Source organism: Parasteatoda tepidariorum, chromosome 5 (assembly GCF_043381705.1).
Source record: "Parasteatoda tepidariorum isolate YZ-2023 chromosome 5, CAS_Ptep_4.0, whole genome shotgun sequence".
NCBI lineage: Eukaryota > Metazoa > Arthropoda > Arachnida > Araneae > Theridiidae > Parasteatoda > Parasteatoda tepidariorum.
Window position 1 is genome coordinate 4,259,778 of NC_092208.1, and position 22,315 is coordinate 4,282,092.

The window sequence follows — 22,315 nt, forward strand, 5'->3', positions numbered from 1 at the left end:
TCAGAAATGGCAATATTTTAACACATAAAACTTTTGTTTTGTATGCAAACAAGTGAGAAAGTACATATAGAGAGTATATAAAACACCCAGCCAGGTCAAGACTGACCACAACTGCTGAGGAAAAATAATTGTGGCTTGATTACATCTACTTGAACAATAGAGAAAAAAAGTTTGATATCAGAAAATTACTATATATATTCCAGTTATACACTAAATTAACAAGTTTCTTTTTATACACATAGTAAAGAAAAACTAAAGAAATAAAAGTGCTCATATTGTTCTTCAAAAGATTATTTAACCTCAAAAAGTAAATGTTTTTAAAAAAAGCATCAAGTTAATGAATTCTTCCTGTATAATTTATTAATAGGCCATATTAATAAATTTTGGTTGATACTATGCGAGTAGAAAAGGTAGAAACCGGTAAAAACTTCAGGATTCATTGAATTAAATCAGCCTGATTTTAATCAAAGTATCCTTTTTTAAAGAAATTATTCATCCAAGCAAAAGAGCAGGTATTGCTCTAAATCAATTTTAAAAGCAGAAATGTGGTTTGAAACATATTATGATTTAATTTTTAATAATATTTTAAACATTTACTTTATAATATTTCATTATTAACTAAAGCTCTTAAGATGAATTTAATTTTTTTTTAATATTAATAAAAAAATCCCAAACTTTTCTAAAGGGAAATTGCAGTGAGGTGAAACTGAATTTCCAATAAGTTAAATAGCACCATTTTTATAACTTTCTCAAAGTACATAATGTAATTCTCTTTCGATGAATTTAGTTTAGCTAAAAATGAAACTACAAAACCTTACAAATTAATGCTTAAGTGAGAAAATAAAAATTTCACTTGCTGAATGAAAAGCTAAGTAGAAGAAGCAAGTAAGTGACATTTCAGTGAATTTGGGTAAAACTTATTTATCAAGTTGTGAGTAGCCAAATCTTTCAACAAAAAAATAAGCACCTTTCAAGTACTTTTCAAGCACTCAAAAAATATTTTTAAGCACTATATACATGAGCGAAAAGCAAAATAATTTCCAAAGACTTTACATGATCATGATAAAATAATTAGTTTCCGACAATCAATAAACTCTTTTTTTGATTATATTAGCCACCATAAAAAGATGCAAGATTTTTCAGTTTGATTTCAGAGGGCGGAAAATGAAGCCAGAAATTGAGAGTATCTTGCAAAATGCAGCCGAGTTGCCCACGAGAGTGCAACAATCTCATCGAACGCAGCTCAGTAGAACGCACAAGTGAACTTCCGAAGTATTTCATCAAACATGTAACGTGATTGGAGGCATCATATGCTACGGACCGACGGTACACCGAAATGGATTGTGGTCGAATAAATTGCTTAATCGTTGAACAGAACAATGTGAAAACCGCACTTTTGCACGACACGAGGCGAAAATCGACATGATAAAGAAAAAAAACTCATTTTGGAAAAGAGAAAATTAAGTTCCATTTTAAAACACCCAATGAAAAAGGCACCTTTAAGGGCTTTTAAAAATCGAAAATAAGCACTTTTTAAAAACACTATGCACTATGTTTATATATACTGACAAGAATACATATTTTTAGATATAAATACTTTCTGACAGTAAGTACAAAGTCAAGATACATTAAAAGCATTTCTTATCTGAATATACAGATACAATTTTTGTTCGCATAGCTTACAATTACTGTTTATTTTCTTCCTTTTCTTGGTAGTAATTAGTATATGACATGCTTTTATAATAAATTGAAAATAAATTTTTCGGCTTCAGAAAGATTTTGTTTTTGCTTTCCCTATTTAAAATCTCTAAAAGCAAGACACTTTAACTAAATTACTTTTACTATATTGTCTTAACTGAATAATTTTTTAAAAAAAAGGTGCTTCAAATGATCGAAAACCTGCTTGAAAGTATAATTAGGGGTCAATACGAAAATATATAAAAACTGAAAATTCTGAAAAGGAAAAGTTACAAACCTATAACTTTAAATGAAATAACAGTTTTTTTAAAAATCTAGTCTATAATAGGGGGTGCTTAGCCAGATTTTTCAACAAAAAATAAGCACCTTTTAAGCACTCAAAAAATATTTTTAATCACTTTCCAAAAAAAAAAAAGTCATAATTAGTATCTGGGCAGTAATAAAATTTATTTATTTCTACTGTTTAAAGTTCATAATTTATAGATCAATAAAATTCAAACACATTTTTGCATAATCATGATAAAAATAACTAGTTTCTGATAAATATTGCAGAGAAAATTGTAAAAATCACGAACTTTATGAAATTTAGAGTGACAATCAATGCGGCAAAGAAATAATCCCTTTTTAAGAGATTGAAAATTGAGCACTTTTTACAAACCCCGAATAAAATAAAAAGCACTTATAAGGGCTTTTAAAAAATGCAAATAAAAAAAATAAGCACCTTTAAGCACTTCGTAAAAACGCCGTGTTACATTTATGTGACAAGTACAAAATAAGCAATAAAAAAACGAAGGGACATTTTTAAAATGGAGAAAGCAAGAGATAGGGAAATATCCCGTAATTTAAGGGGGAAATAAAGCACAGCTGGCAGGTATGCAAAATCAAAGAATTGTTTTCACAGCATCTAATATACAAAAGCATTTTATCACTAGGTTGTTTTTAGTTATATGAATTTAATTGTGTAGCTGGCTTAAAATTATGAGTAGAAAATGATTATGTAAATAAGCTTACAATTTAGCCTTGGGTGCGTTCCATTCACCATCGTCATCAGATGATATCTCTCTGTAGCTGATGGCCTTCTGGGCAGCCCTACGTGTCACCGGTCTGTAAGTGTCACTTTCATTCTCTTCCCAGTCCTCTTCTACAAACACATTATTTACAATCAGAGAGACAAATAAAGTAATTGAAAGGTAGTCACTGGTCAAAGTGACCAATAACTTAAAGAACGCACTAGTCCATGAAATAATGGAGATTTTATTAGCAATTTTTTTTTTAATGCTACGAGTCAAGTTTAGATACGTCATGCATAATCACGTAAGTCAAAAAAGAGAAATTCACAATTGGAAATAATATAAGCACTTACATTTAACAAAAAATATGTATATAAATCTTAATCCAAAGATTTTTTTGAACTTTTATCTATAACTACTTAAACTATAAACAATCAACATACTGCAGTACTGGCAATAGTATTTTACCGCCAAAAATTTTTCTTTTACATTTTTTCAACAAATATGGAGAAATTTGAGAATATACGGGTAAACAGAAAACAGCCGTAAAATACAGGAATCTTCGTTTAAAAAATCAGGAGACTTGGTAGGTATGCAGTCCATTCTAATCGAGAATGGAATGTAATAAATCAAGATTTTTTTTATTTTTTTTAAATAATGCCAATATGAATTACACATATGATTTTTAAATCGCATTACAATGTGCAATTTTTTTAATTTCGCCAAATACTAATCACAATATTTGAATCATGCGAAGATAAATCATGTCATATGGTTTTTAAATATTGTGATTAAATCATACGAATTTGGATTCACATCCGGAGATGCTTTAAAAAGTCACATGAATGCGGATCATGGTGTGTGGCTTTTTAAATGTCACAAATAGGGATCGCATTGAAACGGGTTGATGTGAGATTTTGTTTTAATTGCAGGAATGCTGATTACGATATTAGATTTTACATCGCGCCAATATGAATAGCATTAATACAGATTGATGTGAGATTTTTTTTAAATCACAGGAATGCTGATTAGGATGTTAGATTTTACATCGTCCGAATACGGATTTAAATTTTTAAATAATTATTTAATAACATAATTATGATAGATAATTTTTTAATCATACAAATACGGATCGTGACTCATAACTTTTAAATCATGTTAATACAAATCACGATGCGTGATTTTGTTTTAACTGCACAAATAGGGATCGCAATGTGTAAATTTCAAATCGCACAAATATAAAATGAGATTTCTAATTTTTAAATTGTACAAATATAGATCGTGATGTGTAATTTTTAAATCATGTGAATACAAATCCCGATGTATGATTTTTAAATTGCACAAATACTGATCGTGAGGTGTTACTTTTAAATCTCAAAAACTCATATCATGATAAGAGATTTTTAAATTGTACAAATGCGGATCTCGATGTGTGATTTGTAAATCGTGTAAATACAAACCATGAAGTGTAAATTTTAAATCGTACGAATACAGACCATACAGAGTTCTTAAATTGTACTGATATGGATTGTATTGGATAATTTTTAAATCATGCAAATACTCATCAAAATGCATGGTTTTTAAATTGCACAAATACTGAACATGATGTGCAATTTTTAAATCATACAAATGCACATCGTGATAAGGGATTTTTAAATCGTACAAATGTGGATCTCGATGTGTTTATGAAATCATGTAAATACAAATCACAATGGGTAAATTTTAAATCGCACAAATACAGATCATATGTGAGTTTTTAAATCGCACAAAGACAGATCATATGTGAGTGTTTAAATCACACAAATACAGATCATATGCGAGTTTTTAAATCGCACAAATACAGATCATATGTGAGTTTTTAAATCGCACAAATACAGATCATATGGGAGTTTTTAAATCGTACTGACATAGATTGCGTTGTGTAATTTCCAAATCATGCAAATACGCATCCCAATGTATGGTTTTTAAATCGCACAAATACAGAACATGATGGGTAATTTTTAAATCACACAAATGCATATTGTGATAAGGGATCAACTACTCAATGTGGACCAGCCAACCCAGTAGGCGTGCTAAATAGAAGTGTGAGTTTCTGTGAAAGTTCATATCACGTCATAGTCACCAATGTAGGGCAAGTGAAATCAACAGTCATCTATTAAAAGGTACACCTACATAGAATTGAGTTAACATGTCTATTACATTTTATTTTATAACCATCGTTAAACAGCCAACCCAATTTTGTGTTTATGACTACTATATATAGTAGTGCATTTTATTTTTGTAGTGGAAGATGCACTACAAATTGTATAATTTATCTACATAGGAATGTTAAACATACCAGAGCTGTATCCTCCTCTCCTTCCACGCCTTGGTTTCCTCCTCTGTTTCTTTCCTCGTGTCTTCACTATCCTCCATTCTCCGGAAGCCGCACTCTCTGCCCCAGACTCATTGGTGGAGGGGGGAGGTGTATGTTCAGAGTCAGTGCTTCAAATAATTAATAATAAGGAGAATTAAATATCATGTCTGAAATGAAGAACTTTTGATCTTCATGTACTAGGACTCAATCTTAATTGTTTAAAGAGGTGACTTCATGTATGCTAATTAATACGTGCAGACCATATTTTAAGTTATGAAATAAAACACAAAATATACTTTTTCTCTCTCGCTGGATTTGAATTGTCAACACTTAAAATAGGGTGGCCCTTTTTCGTCACAGGATGCTTAGCTAAATCTTTCAACAAAAAATAAGCACTTAAAAATATTTTGAAGCACTATAAACATTAACAAAATGCAAAATAATTTTCAAAGACTTCACATGATCATGATAAAATAATTAGTTTCCGACAAAGAACTCTTTTCTTGATTAAAATTAGCCATTATAAAATGATTGAGAGATTTTTCGGATCGATATCAGAGGCTGGAAATGAAGCCTGAAATTGAGAATACCTTGCAAAATGCAGCAGAGTTGCGCATGAGAGTGCAATAATCTCACCAAACCCTGCTCAGTAGACGCGGACTCGCATGTATTTCATTAAAAATGTAAAATGATTGGCGTTTTCATATGCTATGGACTGATGATACATTAAAATAGATTGTGGTCGAATGAATTGCGAAAATGTTGAATAGAACAATGTGAAAAGCATATTTTTGCATAATACATGGCGAAAATCGACACGGTAAAGAAAAAAAAATTTCTTTTCGAAAAGGGAAAATTAAGTACTCTTTAAAAACACTCAATGAAAAAAAAATCGAAAATGAGCACCTTCAAGCACTTTTTAAAAACACTACACACCATGGCATCTTTCCATAATAATGGCACATGTATGAAATCAATGATTTAATTTTTTTCGTTTTTATTGTTTTTTATTTTATTTTTCACTGCAAACACAACAAAAAAAATAGTTAACCTAGTAGATCCTTATGCACTAATCACTGAATAATAAACCATAAATTTTTTCATGATTTTATTATGTCTACTTTTCTTGGATCATCATTATTTATTTCTTATCGTATCGCTATAATTTAAAAAAATAATAATAATCTTAATTTTGTTTAGCATTTTAAAATGTTATGGAAAAATGAAAACAAATTCAGATACAACAATAGTACAAATTTTGCTCAAGCAAACAAGTTCAATCACAATCCCAGTGATCAAGTAATGATGAGGCGCGACATCATTACTAGATCACTTTGCAATGAAAAATAACAATCTTTTCATTAAAATATAATATTTGTTATAAAATTAACATTTTTAAGGAAAACAGTTTATTTTAATTTAAAGAAAAACTGGAAAAGAGATTAATTGATGAAATTTAATCTCATTATTTTTTCTCAATACTGATTTCACACTGAAGAGTGGCACCCTTGCATATTTTAAGTTATGAAATAAAACACAAAACATAATTTTTTTCAACTAAACATAATTTTTGTTGTTGATGGATTTGAATTTTTGACACTTAAAATATGGAGGCCATTTTCCTCTATCAGGAAAATAGAGTTCCAATAAGAGTTCAAAATAAGTGGTCATTAATTGTAATTTGTACCTGAACATTTGAATTTTATGCCTAGAAAATTACACCCAGTTGTCATTTCTGATGCTTAAATAAAATACCTTTGCTCCTACAATTCAACTCTGGGCGATGCTATACAATGGATGGGAAATTTCACATTGTTTCACAGAGGCTTTTCTAAAAGTTATTTATAATTTTTTAAGGTTTCTTTCATATAATTTTTCCAATTCCAATATTTTTAAGCAATGGATCCCTGTGGCAGAATTTCTTCGAACCACCTGCGACAAAACTCTCTAGCACTAAAATCTTTCTGCAAGATACTTTTAATAATAACAATGTTACTAATTTAAAATAACAAAAGCGCTGTATTGACAAAACAAAAAAAAAACTATAAATACTTCTTTTCATTAAACATGTAATAATTTTTAATTCTATTATAGATGATATGCATGCATTTTGTTGGGGCGAAAAACACATTAATTATTACCTTCTCCACATTTTGTAAATAACCATCTCAGTAAAAATACGATTAAAAATTATGAAATTCTTATTAGTAATTGCCAAAAAAAAAAAAGATCGACAACAAAATCCCGCGAATTGGACTCCACAAAAAGGGGTTAATCAAATGCACATTTCGTTTTGAGATTAGGTTGATGTAATAAATAACACTGTATAAAAAATATCGGATTTAAAACCTATGGAGAAATCAAGAGCAATAACAGCCAAAAAATTTTATAGAATCATTGCCTTAAAAAGTAAATACTCAAATGCCCGATTCAAATTTTTCACATTGTTTGAAACATATCGGATATTTAAAAACCATCTGAAAATCAATATCAATAACTGCCAAAAATACAATCGAAACATTATATCGATTCAAGATACTATTGTGGTAAATTGACCGTGAAAAAAGGGATTATCTAAATGCATTATTGAAATTTTAGAAGAAAAGAAAAATCTTTCTACAAGAACTCTGTATCGTTCTGCAACAATGTCACCATGATTTTGCCATGGAGCAATGGATATGATCACCTTATTAAGACTATCAAATTTGAATTATCATTTTTTGATAACTTTGATAGTTTTTTCAGTAAATAATTTTTTTTTCAGCAACGAATTATAGTTTTTTCAGCAAATATTTATAATTTTTTCGGCCTTTTTCACAGGTTTTTCGAAGTCTCATCATAGTGGTGCAGAATTCACATCTAAGAGACATCTCTGGGATTCAAACTCAGGGCACCTCATTCTGAGGCGAGTGCTCTACACCCTGAGCCCCCAAGACTCTATAAAAAAATAATTTAAACTGTTCCCATTTAAGGACAACTACTTCAATGATATGGAGTGTGTTAAACTCCAATAGCTCCAGATCAGAGAACTTACTCAGTAATTAATAGAGTAAAAGCAGCAATTAGAAATAATGTTAATTAGGCAAAGGTAGGTACTTATTTATGTCACACTAGAGCAGCACAATGGCAGCGGTCTGGGAAACATCCTCGAGGATGATCCGAAGACATGCCATCACAATCTTGATGCTCAGCAGAGGGGATGGCTCTCCTGCTTTGGTCGAAGTCCAACTCTGATGCTTTGTGCAAAGTCCAACGCATTAAGGTAGAACAGTTTAATGAGAACCAATACCGCACACCCTCGGTCCCTACACAGGCTGATCAAAGTGGTCACCCAACCGATTATTGACCGCAGCCAGTGATGCTTGACTTTGGTGTTCTACTCAGGGTGCGTAATGAGATTTTTCAACAAAAAATAAGCACCCTTTAAATGTTTTTTAAGCACCCAAGAAATATTTTTAATCACTTTCCAAAAAAAAAGAAAATTATAATTAGGATCTGAGCTGAAATGAAATTTTTTTTCTATAGTTCAAATCTCTTAATTTATTATCAATAAAATTCAAAACTTTACATAATCATGATAAAATAACTAGTTTCTGATAAATATTGCAGAGAAAATTGTGAAAATCACCCATTTTTTGTAATTTAGAAAGACAATCGATACGGCAAAAAAAAAAATATTTTTTTTTTTAAATATAGAAAATGGAACACTTTTGACAAATCCTGAAAAAAAAATGCACCTTTTAGAGCAGGGGTTTCCAATTTACATGAGGCTGGAGGCCACAGTTAAAAACACCAGTCAAATGGCGGGCCACAACTTTATCAAAATTTTATATAGGACTCCTTTATGTTTGAAGGAGCATTAAATATTACTGTCAGATATTTATCAAGTTGTACAAAACAAACATATTGAATTACAAATTAAAATTAATAGTATATTATTAAGCAACATATACGATTATTTTTGTATTTGAATAAATATTTTCTTGGAAGCAAAACCTGATAAAAAAAAATTTTATGCCGTTGGTATGTTAAACTCATCTAGATTTCTTATGAAAATTGTCCGCAAAAAATGACAACTAATATTTCAGTTCACGGGCCGGATGCGGCCCGAGGGCCACCAGTTGGCAACCACTGTTTTAGAGCTTTTATAAAACATAAATCAAAATAAGCACATTTAAGCAATTTTTAAAAACGCTACGCACCCTGTCTACTTGGAACCGCGTCTTTACGATCAAATTAGAATAAAGATCCTCAGAATTAGAACAAAGATCCTCAGAATTAGGATAAAAATAATAAAATAGATTACGCATGATTATTCACCTTTGTCCTTTGTATTCTTCCCCACTGTCATCCTCATCATCAGAGAAGTCCAAATCATTCAATTTTCTACTTCTCTTCTTCCTTCTCGATCTCACACCAGCTTTGAAAGATTTCTCACTTTCAGCATCGTCTTCACCTTTAGGGGAGTCTTTGAACTCTTCGTCCACTAAAAAGAAAACACATCGCCGTCTTAAAATCAAGTTTAAAGGAAATCTACAGCTTCAATCCGAGATTGAAAGAATTTGAAAAATTAAAAAAGACAAAATTATCTTAAAGGAAGGACTATTTGTTTGGTGGGCCCCTGCAACAATTTTTTTCGGGTTATCTGTGACAAAACTCTCCAACACTAATATCTTTCCACAAGATACTTTCAATGATAACAAATATGTATCATTGAAATGGCTACAAAAGTAAAAAACTAATTTAAGGCTCAAAAAGGCTGTATTTAAAAAATAAATAAATATGTAATATATATATTTATTCCAATACTATGTGCGATATACTCGCATTTTATTGGGGGGGGGGGCCGCACTAATTATTTCCTTTATCGCATTTTACAAATCTTCATCATCTTAAAAAAATAATTAAATATCATGAAACCTACAGCAGTAATTAACGAAAAACAAATCGACGCCGAAATCACTTGAATCGTACTCTGCAGAAAGGGCTTACTCAAATGCCAGTTTCATTTCAAGATTTGATTGCTGTAATAAATTACATAGTATAAAAAAATATCGTGTTTTAAAAACTATGTGGAAAACAAAAGCAATAACTGTCAAAAAAACTGATAGAATCACTACCTTAAAAAGTAAATGATCAAATGCGCAATTTAAATTTCCCACATCGACTGAAATATATCTGAATATCTAAAAGTCATGTGAAAATCAGTTTCAATAACTGTCGAAAAAACAATCAAAATAGATTTACGATATTGGCATGAATTGAGAGTTTCAAAAAATGATTATTTAAACGTGCGATTCAATTGTACGTGTAAATTTTTAAAGAAAAACAGACCAAAATTTTTTAACTTCCCAAAAGCAAAATATTTCTGCAAGAGCTCTGTCAAGTTCTGCGACAATGTCGCCGTGATTCTGCCACGGGGTGGTTGGCTATTAATTTAGACAGGGTTTGTTCTTAAGAGAAAAGAAGGTAAAGAAACTATACCTCTGAGAATCTGACGTTATCAACATACAATTCTTTCTGAAATATCCATAACATAAGAATGTTTTAAGTCCATAAAAAAATTAAGAATAGAACTGAAACATTTTAATCCTAAATTGAGAACTAAGCATTCATTACACTACTAAGCACACTTTTTAAGGGGTTTAAAGCATCAAAAATTTATGTTGATATACATAGGAAAAAATCCAGTAGATTTTACCAAATATAAATTTAATGACAATTGTTGCATAATGTACTACAAATTTTACACATAGGAATTTTAGGGATCAAAAAAGAAAAACTGCAATATTTTCAAGTCACAACTGGCCTTAAATACGCTTGAAATGTTGTGTATTATATTTACTCATAATTTTAAATAGTAATAGACATTTAATTCCTGAAAAAATTAATTTAAAAAAGAGAGTTCTGCATGAAATTAAATTGAATATTTTAGAACAATGACGTTTCTCTGGGTAAACGGGGAAAAAAATTCTCCCCTTCCTTACATTTTCCTCTACTCAGCTTCAGGGATGAGTTCATTTCCGCTTTTTTTCATAATCGTTCTAGTTTAAAATGACGGGAAAACCGATCAAAAATTTTCCCGGTTATCTGGATACCGGATAAATGGTTCTCTACTGTATATAATAATAATAATGCATTCATAATAACCCAGTAGTCTACTGGAAATTCCAGTAGCATTGGCAACTATAGCACTTCTTTTTTAGGTTAAAGTAAAAAAAAGTTCTAACCTTATAAGTTAACTTTTACAAATATATTAAAAATTACATATTCTTTCTAAAATACACACAATTTGGAAGATTAAAAAATTAACTATATTAAATTCCTGGAAAATAAAACCAAGGGTCTGTCTAGGTTTTTTTTAAGAGGTACTATTTTGTGAAAATTTAAACATAATTTGTGAAAATTAAAAATTCTATTAAAAAATTAACACAAAAAATATGGTAAAGTCAGAAAATATTTTCAAAAATTGTCACTTTAAATTAAGATCATTTATGACTGGTAAATTTCTATATATTTATAGTATATATTCAAAAACAATTTTGCTATAGTAAAATTTTGGGCTTAAAATTGTATCCAAATTTAAAATACCATAAAAATCATTGTCTGTCCGTAATAAACTTTAACTTGAATTTAATAAAAACATGCATTTACTAGCACTAATAGTTATTTTCATATAAAGAACATTCTCGACTGGTTCATACAGAATTTTTTTTACAGAGATTGAAAAAGTTCAAGAAAAAAATAAAGGACTGTTACAATAATGTTTAAGATAATAGTTCGAACTTTGACTTACTGAAAAGTTTATAGAGGGAGAGTATTGTCGTTTTATTTTTTAAAATAAATCTGCTTAAAAAAGCTCGCTAAGCAACTGATTAGGCTTACTATGCTGCACTATCTGACCAAACACGTGATACCTATTCGTAGAAGACAGCTGGCGGAAAAGCCCCTCCCCCCTCCATAGATTGCAATGAGAACGCTTCTTTTCTTCCACGGAGTTTTGGAATCCCAGAATGCACTTATGGCCAGGCATGAGGAGAAAAAGATTTTTTCTACTTGTCATAATAGCAATCCACGGAAGGGTTCAATCTCAAGACAAAATGCATAACTAACCTTGATTTCTTTTTTATGGAGATACCAAAACAAAATTTTAAAAGGTAGGGAGGTCTTAGAACTTGTTATAGTAAATTTATCCTGGACAGACCCCTGAGAACTAACAAATAAAGTAGACACTTAAGCAAGTATTTAAAAATAAATATTTAAACATTTCACAGCTTACAGGGTACTCCTATATCTAACATATCTTCTTGTATAGCAGATGCAATAAGTTCATCGTATTCCTTAAACTGATAATTGACTGTACGGCGCGCTCGCACAGATCGCTGTCCATAGAGCTTTTTGTGCTTTTCATCGTCGGAGGACACTTCTTTGCTCTTCACTTTAGGTCTGCGTTGTTCCACAACTTCCTCCTCGTCCTCCCCATCGTCTTCGCTTCTGGAGGATTCTTCTGATTTCTCTTTTTTCTCCTACAATAAAATTTTAAACGTTGAGATATTATTGTTACAAAGCATAGAAAAAATTGCACTTTAAAAAAGGCACTTACAGGCTTTAGGACATTATCCAAACTAATTCCAACATATGCAAGACGCTGTTTTCTGCAATATATAAGTAAATAATTAAAGAAAGGAATAAATTTATCACTCTAAGAGATCTCCCTATCTTACACATTTTATAACCGTCGTTGAATAGCTGACCCAACGTTAGGTTTAAGAATACCAATGTTAAAATTGTAATTTTGAGCCCAATCCAGAAGACAAGGGAACTTCTGGATCAAGTAGTGGGAAGAAACATATATGAACCACTTGTAAGCGTACTTGATTCACGAGTTCCCTTGTCTCCTGGATTAGGTTCTAAATTACAAGGCTATAACATTGAACATTAGTAGCTGTAAACCCTAAATTGGGTCGGCTGTTCAACAACGGTTATAAAGTATAAAAAAATACCCATAGTATGGGAGAGGATACTTTAAATGACTAGAGGGTTGTTGCAATTAAACATTGAGAGCTAGTGTAGCACAAGACAAGTTGGTAGATATACATTTACAACAGGTGTAGGTGTTGTCTGAAGTTAAAATTATATATATGAAAAGTAGATGCAGTTGTTTAGTTGTACCATCCCTGCACCTGTGGGAAATTTCAATAATACCACTGCAGCCGAGCAGCCCATATTGTAGATCGATCTTATCGATACATGTTATAAGGTGACATCTTTATATCGTCATTGATTAAATTTTACTAAACAAAATTGTGAGTGTGGAATCATCCGTAAAAGCTTAGAACTAGATTGTGTTTCCAACTTTAATTTTCTAGATGCAATAATACTAGAATATTACCTAATAAATGATAAATTGAAATTTATGGAATATTTTTCCTTAGATTTATCTATCTTTAGTATTTTTTATAGACATGTATCAGACGTATAAAAACAAACTTGATTATGTGCAGCGCGATGCATGCACATAATTTTTGTAAACAATCCAATTTAGACTACTTTGTAGCCAACGGTTGAAAATAAATTATTAAAAGTTAAAATAATGATGAGGTAAATTGCCCACTGAGAGAAAAAGCTTTAACCCTCCATTTAACAAAAACTAATTAGCTGACATCAGTTTCCTCATGGTGGCAAGGGAGTAGGAATTTGTATGCACTTAATGAGAAAAGTAAACAAAACTTCTGCATTTGGGGGGGGGGGGAAATCACAACAATTTTAAATTTGGCTGTCAATTTAGCAAAATTCGGGATATTTTTTAGGAACAATGGCAAAAATTGAAAGCCTACCAAATGATGCAGCAGATTTGGCAAGTCAGCAATAGTCTTCATCAATTTTAATCCTCACAGTAATGTGTTTCGAGCACTTTGCCCAATAGTTAGCTCAACATAAAAACATATTGAAGTTTCCCAAAAAATGTGGCAGATTTGGCACATCAGCAATAGTCTTCATTTGTTTTAATCCCCACGGTAAGGTGCTTTGGGTAGTTTGCCTAATAGTTAGCACATCTTAAAAGCATCTTGAAGTTTTGAAACGCACACAAATTTTCCAGTAAGGGAAATATGTATAACCCGCAAGGCGTGGATAGGGGGTACATATTTTATAAATTTCTGTAATAATGCATCTAGTAGGTATTTAGAATTTAGAATGTAAAAAGCCTCTAATTTTTAATAGTAAGTTTAACTTTCATTGCACAAACTACAATTACAACACTTAATTCCACCAGCTGTGTTACTAAAATCGTTATATAGCTATTTTTTGATTTGAATAATAACATTAATTGAAATGCTTCACAGGCAAATTACTTGATACGAAAAATAAAGGAACACTAGATGTCAATACAATACACATTGTATACCTGAGTTCTTCCCTTTCTTTTTGTTTCAGCACCAGCTCTAGTTTATGCAACTCTTTTTGTAGACACTCACACAAAAACATCTGGAAAAAAAATGTGCATGAATAATTTAATTTTATACTCACTAAAGCAGGGTTGACACAGAAAAAAATGAACAAAATAGTTGCTTTTAGTAGCCTAAAGCATGGAAATAGTTGCAAAAAACTATGAAAATAGTTGCCTAAATAAGAACAAAAATTCATCAATAATGTGACTATAATTTTATTAAAATCTTAATTGTCATATACCATGATCCATTAAGTCAAGTTGGTGGTAAATATGATAAATTTTAAAAAACATTAGTGTTCTAGCACTAAATTTTTATATCAAAAAAATTTGTATATTTGCAGAAACTTAAATACTTTTATTTTAATACTTTTTGCAGAAATTTATTACTAGAATTCATTCAAAAAACACAAAAATACTTTTTCATTAAAAAAAACAAACATACTTTTTCTAAAACTTTTTCCCTTTTAATCAATAATTGATTTAGTATATATATTTATACATACATAAATTGTGAAAAAGTGATTACTCAAATTCGAAATGCACCCATCGTAATATTGTATAAAAAATTTGTTTTTAAAAAAATCATGCAGAATTTTGTAGCAATAACCGTTGAAAAAAAGTGATCGAGCAACGAAATACACTTGTGATGGAATCTGTGCAAATCGCGTGCGTTGAAAAGTGATAACTCAAATTTGCAATTCAAAAATTTTCAAATTTTTTTTTTTTTTTAAAGAAAAAATAAATAATTGTGCTCAGAAGCTCCTGCCGGCTGCAGGTTGACAACCCAATTTATGTTAAAAACAATTGCTATTAATACAGAAAAGTCTCCTTTTCTTGAAAATAGTAGATTTTTTAGCCTTTTCAGGTGAAAAAAGTTGCTAAAGTCGCTTTAGGCTGAAAATAGTTGCATTTTAGTTGCCTGTGGCAATCCTGCTAAAGAAAGTGAGAGAAGGCAAAACACTTACATGCTCACAAGGTTGGCAATACCAGTCACCATCAGGAATAATCAATAATGGAGGAATCAAACATGTTGTATGATATCCGCTGTCACATTTATCACATAGCAGTATCTAAAACACACAAAACATCATAAAAACAAAATAATGGTGTGATACATAGAATAATACACAGTGACAGAATGACTATCTGGAATTTGAATGACTGGAAGTAAATATAGAAAAAAAAAGTATTTCCTCAAAAAAAAAAAAAAAATCCTTTTTTCTTGCAATTAATATTATTGACAGATCGCTATTTCATCACCCATTTCTTTTTTATTGCATATATTTTTAAGCCGTTACTTCATATTTTACAAACTAGCTATCAATAATTAAAAGAAAATAACACAGAAATATATTCGGATTGGCCTTTATATATGATGAGAAGATTTAGCAGTTCTTAAAGAGAGCAGAAATCAGTAGGATTTTTTGTCACTTAATTGAAAACTGATTTAGATGCAGCACTGATATGTGACATAAACAATTAAGTCCAAACTGGAAAAGACAGTAAAGGAGTAGAATTTTTTTTTATTATAGATTAGATGCAAACTTGCTCTGGACAGATATATTTTAAAGTGGTAGTTTATCAATTGTGATTCTTGATTTAATAAATCCAATTTTTTAGTAGATTTTTACCCACCACTATTTCTAAATAGTTCGTAGGCTTATATAATTCACCACTTTATAGTACTTGCCATGACATGCCTTTTAAAAAGCTAGCAAAAATAGTCAAACATTTGCAAAATTTACTTAGTTATTTACCGTTGGTGTGTCCGGAGCAGTTGGTATTTCTGTGCAAACAACAAAATTTCATAGCTCTTGGTAGTTAAGGGGAAAAAATATTTTTTTTAAAGAAATTGAGAAAATTTTCAAAAATACTTAATTTTTCATCAAATAAATATACATACAACATCATTGATATTTTCAAAACGTTAAAATCTAAATAAATTATATGCAACATAATTTAAATGAATAATTTATGTATAAATTTACTTTTAAATCTAATCACATTTATTATTCTACCAAAAAAAAAATCTACAAATGAAAGAGATGCCAAGTATAAATTCTAGTCCTAATATTTTTAATTATTTATATTATTAATATATTTATACATATAAATAAAATATACAAGAATTTNCAGAAATATATTCAGATTTGCCTTTATATATGATGAGAAGATTTAGCAGTTCTTAAAGCGAGCAGAAATCAGTAGGATTTGTCATTTATTTGAAAACTGATTTAGATGCAGCATTGATATGTGACATAAACAATTAAATCCAAACTGGAAAAGACAGTAAAGGAGTAGAATTTTTTTTTTAATTAGAGATCAGATGCAAACAGAGATGCCAACTTGCTCCGGACAACAAATATATATTTTAAAGTGGTAGTTTATCAATTGTGATTCTTGGTTTAATAAATCCAATTTTTTAAGTAGATTTTTATCCACCACTATTTCTAAATAGTTCATAGGCTTATATAATTCACCACTTTATAGTACTTGCCATGCTATGCCCTTTAAAAAGCTAGCAAAAATAGTCAAACATTTGCAAAATTTATTTAGTAGTTATTTAGCGTTGGTGTGTCCGGAGCAGTTGGTATCTCTGTGCAAACAACAAAATTTCATAGCTCTTAATAGTAAAGAGGGAAAAAAATTTTTTTTAAATAAATTGAGAAAATTTTCAAAAATACTTAATTTTTCATCAAATAAATATACATACAACATCATTGATATTTTCAAAACGTTAAATTCTAAATAAATTATATGCAACATAATTTAAATGAATAATTTATGTATAAATTTACTTTTAAATCTAATCACATTTATTATTCTACCAAAAAAAAAATCTACAAATGAAAGAGATGCCAAGTATAAATTCTAGTCCTAATATTTTTAATTATTTATATTATTAATATATTTATACATATAAATAAAATATACAAGAATTTTTATACATAAAAGCGATGGATGATTTCTTAAAACTTCTGGACCTGGATTTTCGAAAACTTTCAAATCACGGGCGAAAAATATGGATTTTTTCCGGAGCACAATCATCTCTGATTCCCCCGACTGATTTTAGCAAATCTTTCACTTTTTTGCACATAAAATATATTACAAAACACTGATATTTGCCATTAAAGTTGAAACAAAACAATTAAGAAATTCATTATAAGAAAGAAGTAGGGGAAAATATCACACTTCAAAGTACCAAAAAATCAAGTTAATTCAGATTTCATGAGTTATTGGGTATTTTAGTTAAATAGACTGACATTTCCAGATATATAAACTGCACTGATTTTTCCCTGTTCTGAGGCTACCCTGAACATACTGAATTAAAATAGCAAACAAACCCATTCAGGTCGATCATATTTGCCACATTTAATGCAAGGCGTGTCGTCATTGATGACCGTTTCTTCAGCTGCCTCTTCAGGAGCTGGAAAAAAGAGTATTTTGATGTGATTATACAAATTTATAATGCATTGCAGTTATACAAGGAATAAATACAGCAATTTAATAAATTATTACAAAAAAAGTAATCTATCAAAGAAAGCACTAAGACTGACGAATTTTTCATAAAAACGTTAACCACAAACGTTTGTAATGCGAAATATTAGATTTTCTGCATAATAAAAAATATTATTAAATGAGGAAAGGAACATTTCAGTTTGACTAAAATGTTAAAATTTAAAAACAAATAATTGTAATCGATGTTAGAATTATTTAATTTAGGGGTGCACAACCTGCGGCCCTTCGACTACTGAAGTGCGGCCCGCGAAAGCTTCTAAACACAATAAAAAAAATTTTAAAAAGGGCAATTTTTAATTGCACTTTTAAGTCATCACGTTATGACACAATCAATTTTAACAGATTCTTAAGTAAATGTACATTTAACGCGCTTTCTTTAAGCCGATTTCATAGTAAATATAAATGATTTTTTTTAAACAGTTATTTCCGCTTTTCTACGTGATTTCGAAAATCCCGAATTTTTATTACGACGCGAGTTTCAGATCGCAAGTTTAAATAATCACTTTTCTTGCACTTTATTTGTGACGATTTCATCTTAAATTTAAGTGATTTTTTTTTTTTGCAATTCTTTCTTTTTTTTCAAAATTTTTTTTCGGTAGTTATTGCTATGCGTTCCCACGTATTATAAAAAATTCCAATTATTCTATTACGACATGCAAATTTTAAATCATGCATTTGACACGCTTTATTCGTGCTGAGTTCAGCATAAATATATATTTTCCCACTTATTTCTATGTTTTTCCACATGATTTTGACTATCCCGTTATTTAACTATGATGTTATTACGATGCGTGATTGTTAATCGGGCAATTAAATAATCATTTTTTGATACGGTATTTCGGTACAGTGTTATCGTAAATCCTAGTTATTTTTCCTTCGTTTTTATTTCCGCAACGAATATGATTTGGTCGAATGTGGTAATGAATTGTGATTTGGTCAAAAACCAAATATTCGGCAAAAAAAGAAGAAAAAATCGACTGAGCGCAGTACAATTGGGGCCAAATAGCAAAATCTTTTACTGCTACTAAACACTGAAACTAAAATTTTAATGCTCAGAATAATATTTCCTGGAAAATCGTATTCATAAATTAACTCTAAAAAGAACGTTTTTGCCAATCAAGGCGAATCAAGAACGTTTTTGAAAATGTCGAAAAGCGAAACAGAGAACATAAAAATCAATCTTAATTTTTGAAAAATTTTTTTAAAGCTGAACATCTCAGTTTTTCAATTACCAGAAAAAGCAAAAGAAAAATGAATTAAGTAATCAGAAATGCTATTACAGGGTTCCCACTCTATAATGAGATTGAAATTCAAGAACTTTCCAGGACTTTTCAAGGACCTCAACAAAATTTTCAAGGACCTTAATCTAAGACCAATTTTAAAAATTCTTCTCTTCTATTTTACTAGAAGCAACAATGCTTGTTGTNGTTTCTTCAGCTGCCTCTTCAGGAGCTGGAAAAAAGAGTATTTTGATGTGATTATACAAATTTATAATGCATTGCAGTTATACAAGGAATAAATACAGTAATTTAATAAATTATTACAAAAAAAGTAATTTATCAAAGAAAGCAATAAGACAAATTTTTCATAAAAACGTTAACCACAAACGTTTGTAATGCGAAATATTAGATTTTCTGCATAAAAAAATATTATTAAATGAGGAAAGGAACATTTCAGGTTGACTAAAATGTGAAAATTTAAAAACAAATAATTATAATCGATTTTAGAATTATTTAATTCGAATTTCAATTACTAATTACTGTTACTGATAATTTTAAGACCAGTTATTTTCCAGGTATGATATAGGAAATATTCCAGGTTTTTGCAAAAAAATTGCAGCTTTCCCTGATTTTTGGAGTTAAAATAAAATTCTCTGACAATTCCAGGTTTTCCCTGTTCTCACTAATCCGTGGGAAGCCTGATTTGATTATTAGAATCTGATATTAGTTTTGGTGTTTGTTATTGGCAAAATTAAGTGACGTTAATACACACAAAAAATTTTTAAAAAATAATCACACAAATAATCAAAAAAATAATGTTACCTCATAAAATGTAGAAAACATAAAAAGTTAAAATAAATAAATAACTGAGGAGAAAAAATTGATAAATGTTCTATGAAATGTAATTTTCATAGTACACGAACAGTCGGTAATAGAATCAACAGAATCAATCAGCAGCAAAATCCTAACACAGACTGATATTGTAAAAATTACACTAATCTAACAAGAGTACAGCAAAATTAGTATATATAAGGTAGATGAAAATAATTCTTAAAAAATAATCTTCAAAAATGTGCTATTTTAATAAAAAAAATTTATACGCTTTTAAATAAATGGAATAATTGAAATTCAAAAACGGGTATAAGTCCCTATTACAGTCAATAAACAAAAACCTTATACAGCTTTCAAAAATTAAAATTTATTTTTAAAATTTTTGGGGTTTTTTTTGTGTGTGTGTGTATATATCAGCCTATTGACAGACAAATTTTGTTAAGGACTTGAAACAAATAGTAATGGAGTAAGTTCAAGAATTAAAAAAAGATCTTTCTGTTTCTTCATTCAGTAATATTTTTGATTGTTTTTTAAACCTGAGAAGGAAAAAAAATCTTCATATACCACGATAATTTTTTTACATATGAGGGGGAAAATATGCAGATAATATATTTTACAGCACTTGCTGATGTGTTTCAACATTTCTGTCATACAAATGTGAAACAAAATTCTCCAAAAAAAGAAGTATTTCAGACAAAGAAAGAAAAAAAAAACTTCTGGACCTGCAGAGATGCCAACTTTCTAAACCAGCTACCAGTAATCATAAGTACAACAGAAATATAATCTTTAGCATTTATAAAATTTAAATTATTGCAATTTTTATCGATGTATAAACAACTTAATTTTAAATAGGTATATAATACTAACAAAATTATGAATTTACTATTTAATGAAAATTAACAATTAAATTTAAAAAAAATTATAAACTAGGCACAAGTATCAAATTAAAAAACTTGAAATTTTATACTTCATTATAAAATGTTTAAAATAAATTGATTACTTGGAATCTAGTTTTTAGTTAACTAACCATTATTGCCTTTTTAGCATCATCTGAACAACTAAAAATTTCTGTTCAAAGCATTTTAAATTTATGTTCTTTTGTTGTTCTATAATAAGGAGAAAAGTTCTTAAGAGTTGGAAAAAAAAGGTTTCATTTTCTTTCCCCTGATTAATAACACTTTTAGATGCAATATTGCTATGTAAACCAAGCAATAAACCCAAAACTAGTAAAGAGGGTAGAACCATTAATTACAGAATTATGACATCAACAGTTTTATGAACTTAATAACAATCCCATTAGTAAATCTTTAACCACATTAAACAAACGCGAAAAAAAAGTATTATAATTAAAAAAAGGGGGCAATAAATTCTAAAATAATAAGGCAGTTTCGTCATGGAATTTTCATATTTTTCTTGAAACTTCTAATATTTGTATCTATCCTTTGCATCAGAATAACTGCTACCTAGAAATACATGGGTATGGTAGGATCAAATTCACAAAATATTTGAGTGGTTTTTGCTTTTTAAGATTTCTTTTTTAGCATTTTCTGTAAGCATTTTCAACAATTTTGTAGTGATTTGTATTCGGTAAATAGCTTGAAAATTTAAAAGTTCCAAGCAATTTTCAAAGAAGTTTCTGTAAATTTTGAAAGAAAATTCTGAACGGTAATTTCGAACAATTATTGTTGGGTATATTATATCTGCATCCTAAAATTAAATGGGTTCTAACCTTTCTTGGCTGTCCTGGCTCTCCTGACAAAAACAGGTTCAGCATTTTCGTCTATTTCTTCACACGCAAATTCATCCTCATTGACTTCGAATATAAGAGGCTCTTCCTGTTCTTCTTCCTCCTCCTCTTCCGTTATTTCCTCTATAGTAGTGGAAGACTCCGAGGACACATCCCAGGGCCTGTGACCTGCACCCCTACGGCTAGGGCGACCCCTTCTCCTCCTCCTCTTCTCCTTGTTTTCAGCATCCCTCGAATTAGAGAACTCACTACTTTTGGTATCTTCTTCAAACATCAGAGCCTAAAAACAGTTTAAAAAATTTTCCTCGTTTAGACATACATTTTTAAAACTAAAATTGTCTTTTGAAATAAAAATTAAAATTTAGGCCTAAAAATTGTTGTTTCAGTTTATATCTTACAAAAATCTTAATGAAGCCAATAAAAAAAAAACCAAATAAAACAAACAAACAAACAAAAGTTCTTTGTTCAATTTTATATATATAT

At 29.6% G+C, this 22,315-nt stretch overlaps 1 protein-coding gene across 1 annotated transcript in view; it reads right to left on the reverse strand.

The window, feature by feature from the left end:
- LOC107456499 (microtubule-associated protein futsch) overlaps positions 1–22,315 on the reverse strand; it is a 48,435-nt gene that overhangs the window by 3,547 nt on the left and 22,573 nt on the right. Inside the window, exons 8-16 of the mRNA XM_043048673.2 lie at positions 21,815–22,112; positions 17,860–17,942; positions 15,481–15,585; positions 14,471–14,550; positions 12,668–12,719; positions 12,344–12,590; positions 9,385–9,550; positions 5,047–5,192; positions 2,710–2,839 (exon numbers count right to left, since the gene is read on the reverse strand). Of these exons, the coding sequence (XP_042904607.1) occupies positions 2,710–2,839; positions 5,047–5,192; positions 9,385–9,550; positions 12,344–12,590; positions 12,668–12,719; positions 14,471–14,550; positions 15,481–15,585; positions 17,860–17,942; positions 21,815–22,112 (1,307 nt within the window). The remainder of the gene's footprint in view (positions 1–2,709; positions 2,840–5,046; positions 5,193–9,384; positions 9,551–12,343; positions 12,591–12,667; positions 12,720–14,470; positions 14,551–15,480; positions 15,586–17,859; positions 17,943–21,814; positions 22,113–22,315) is intronic.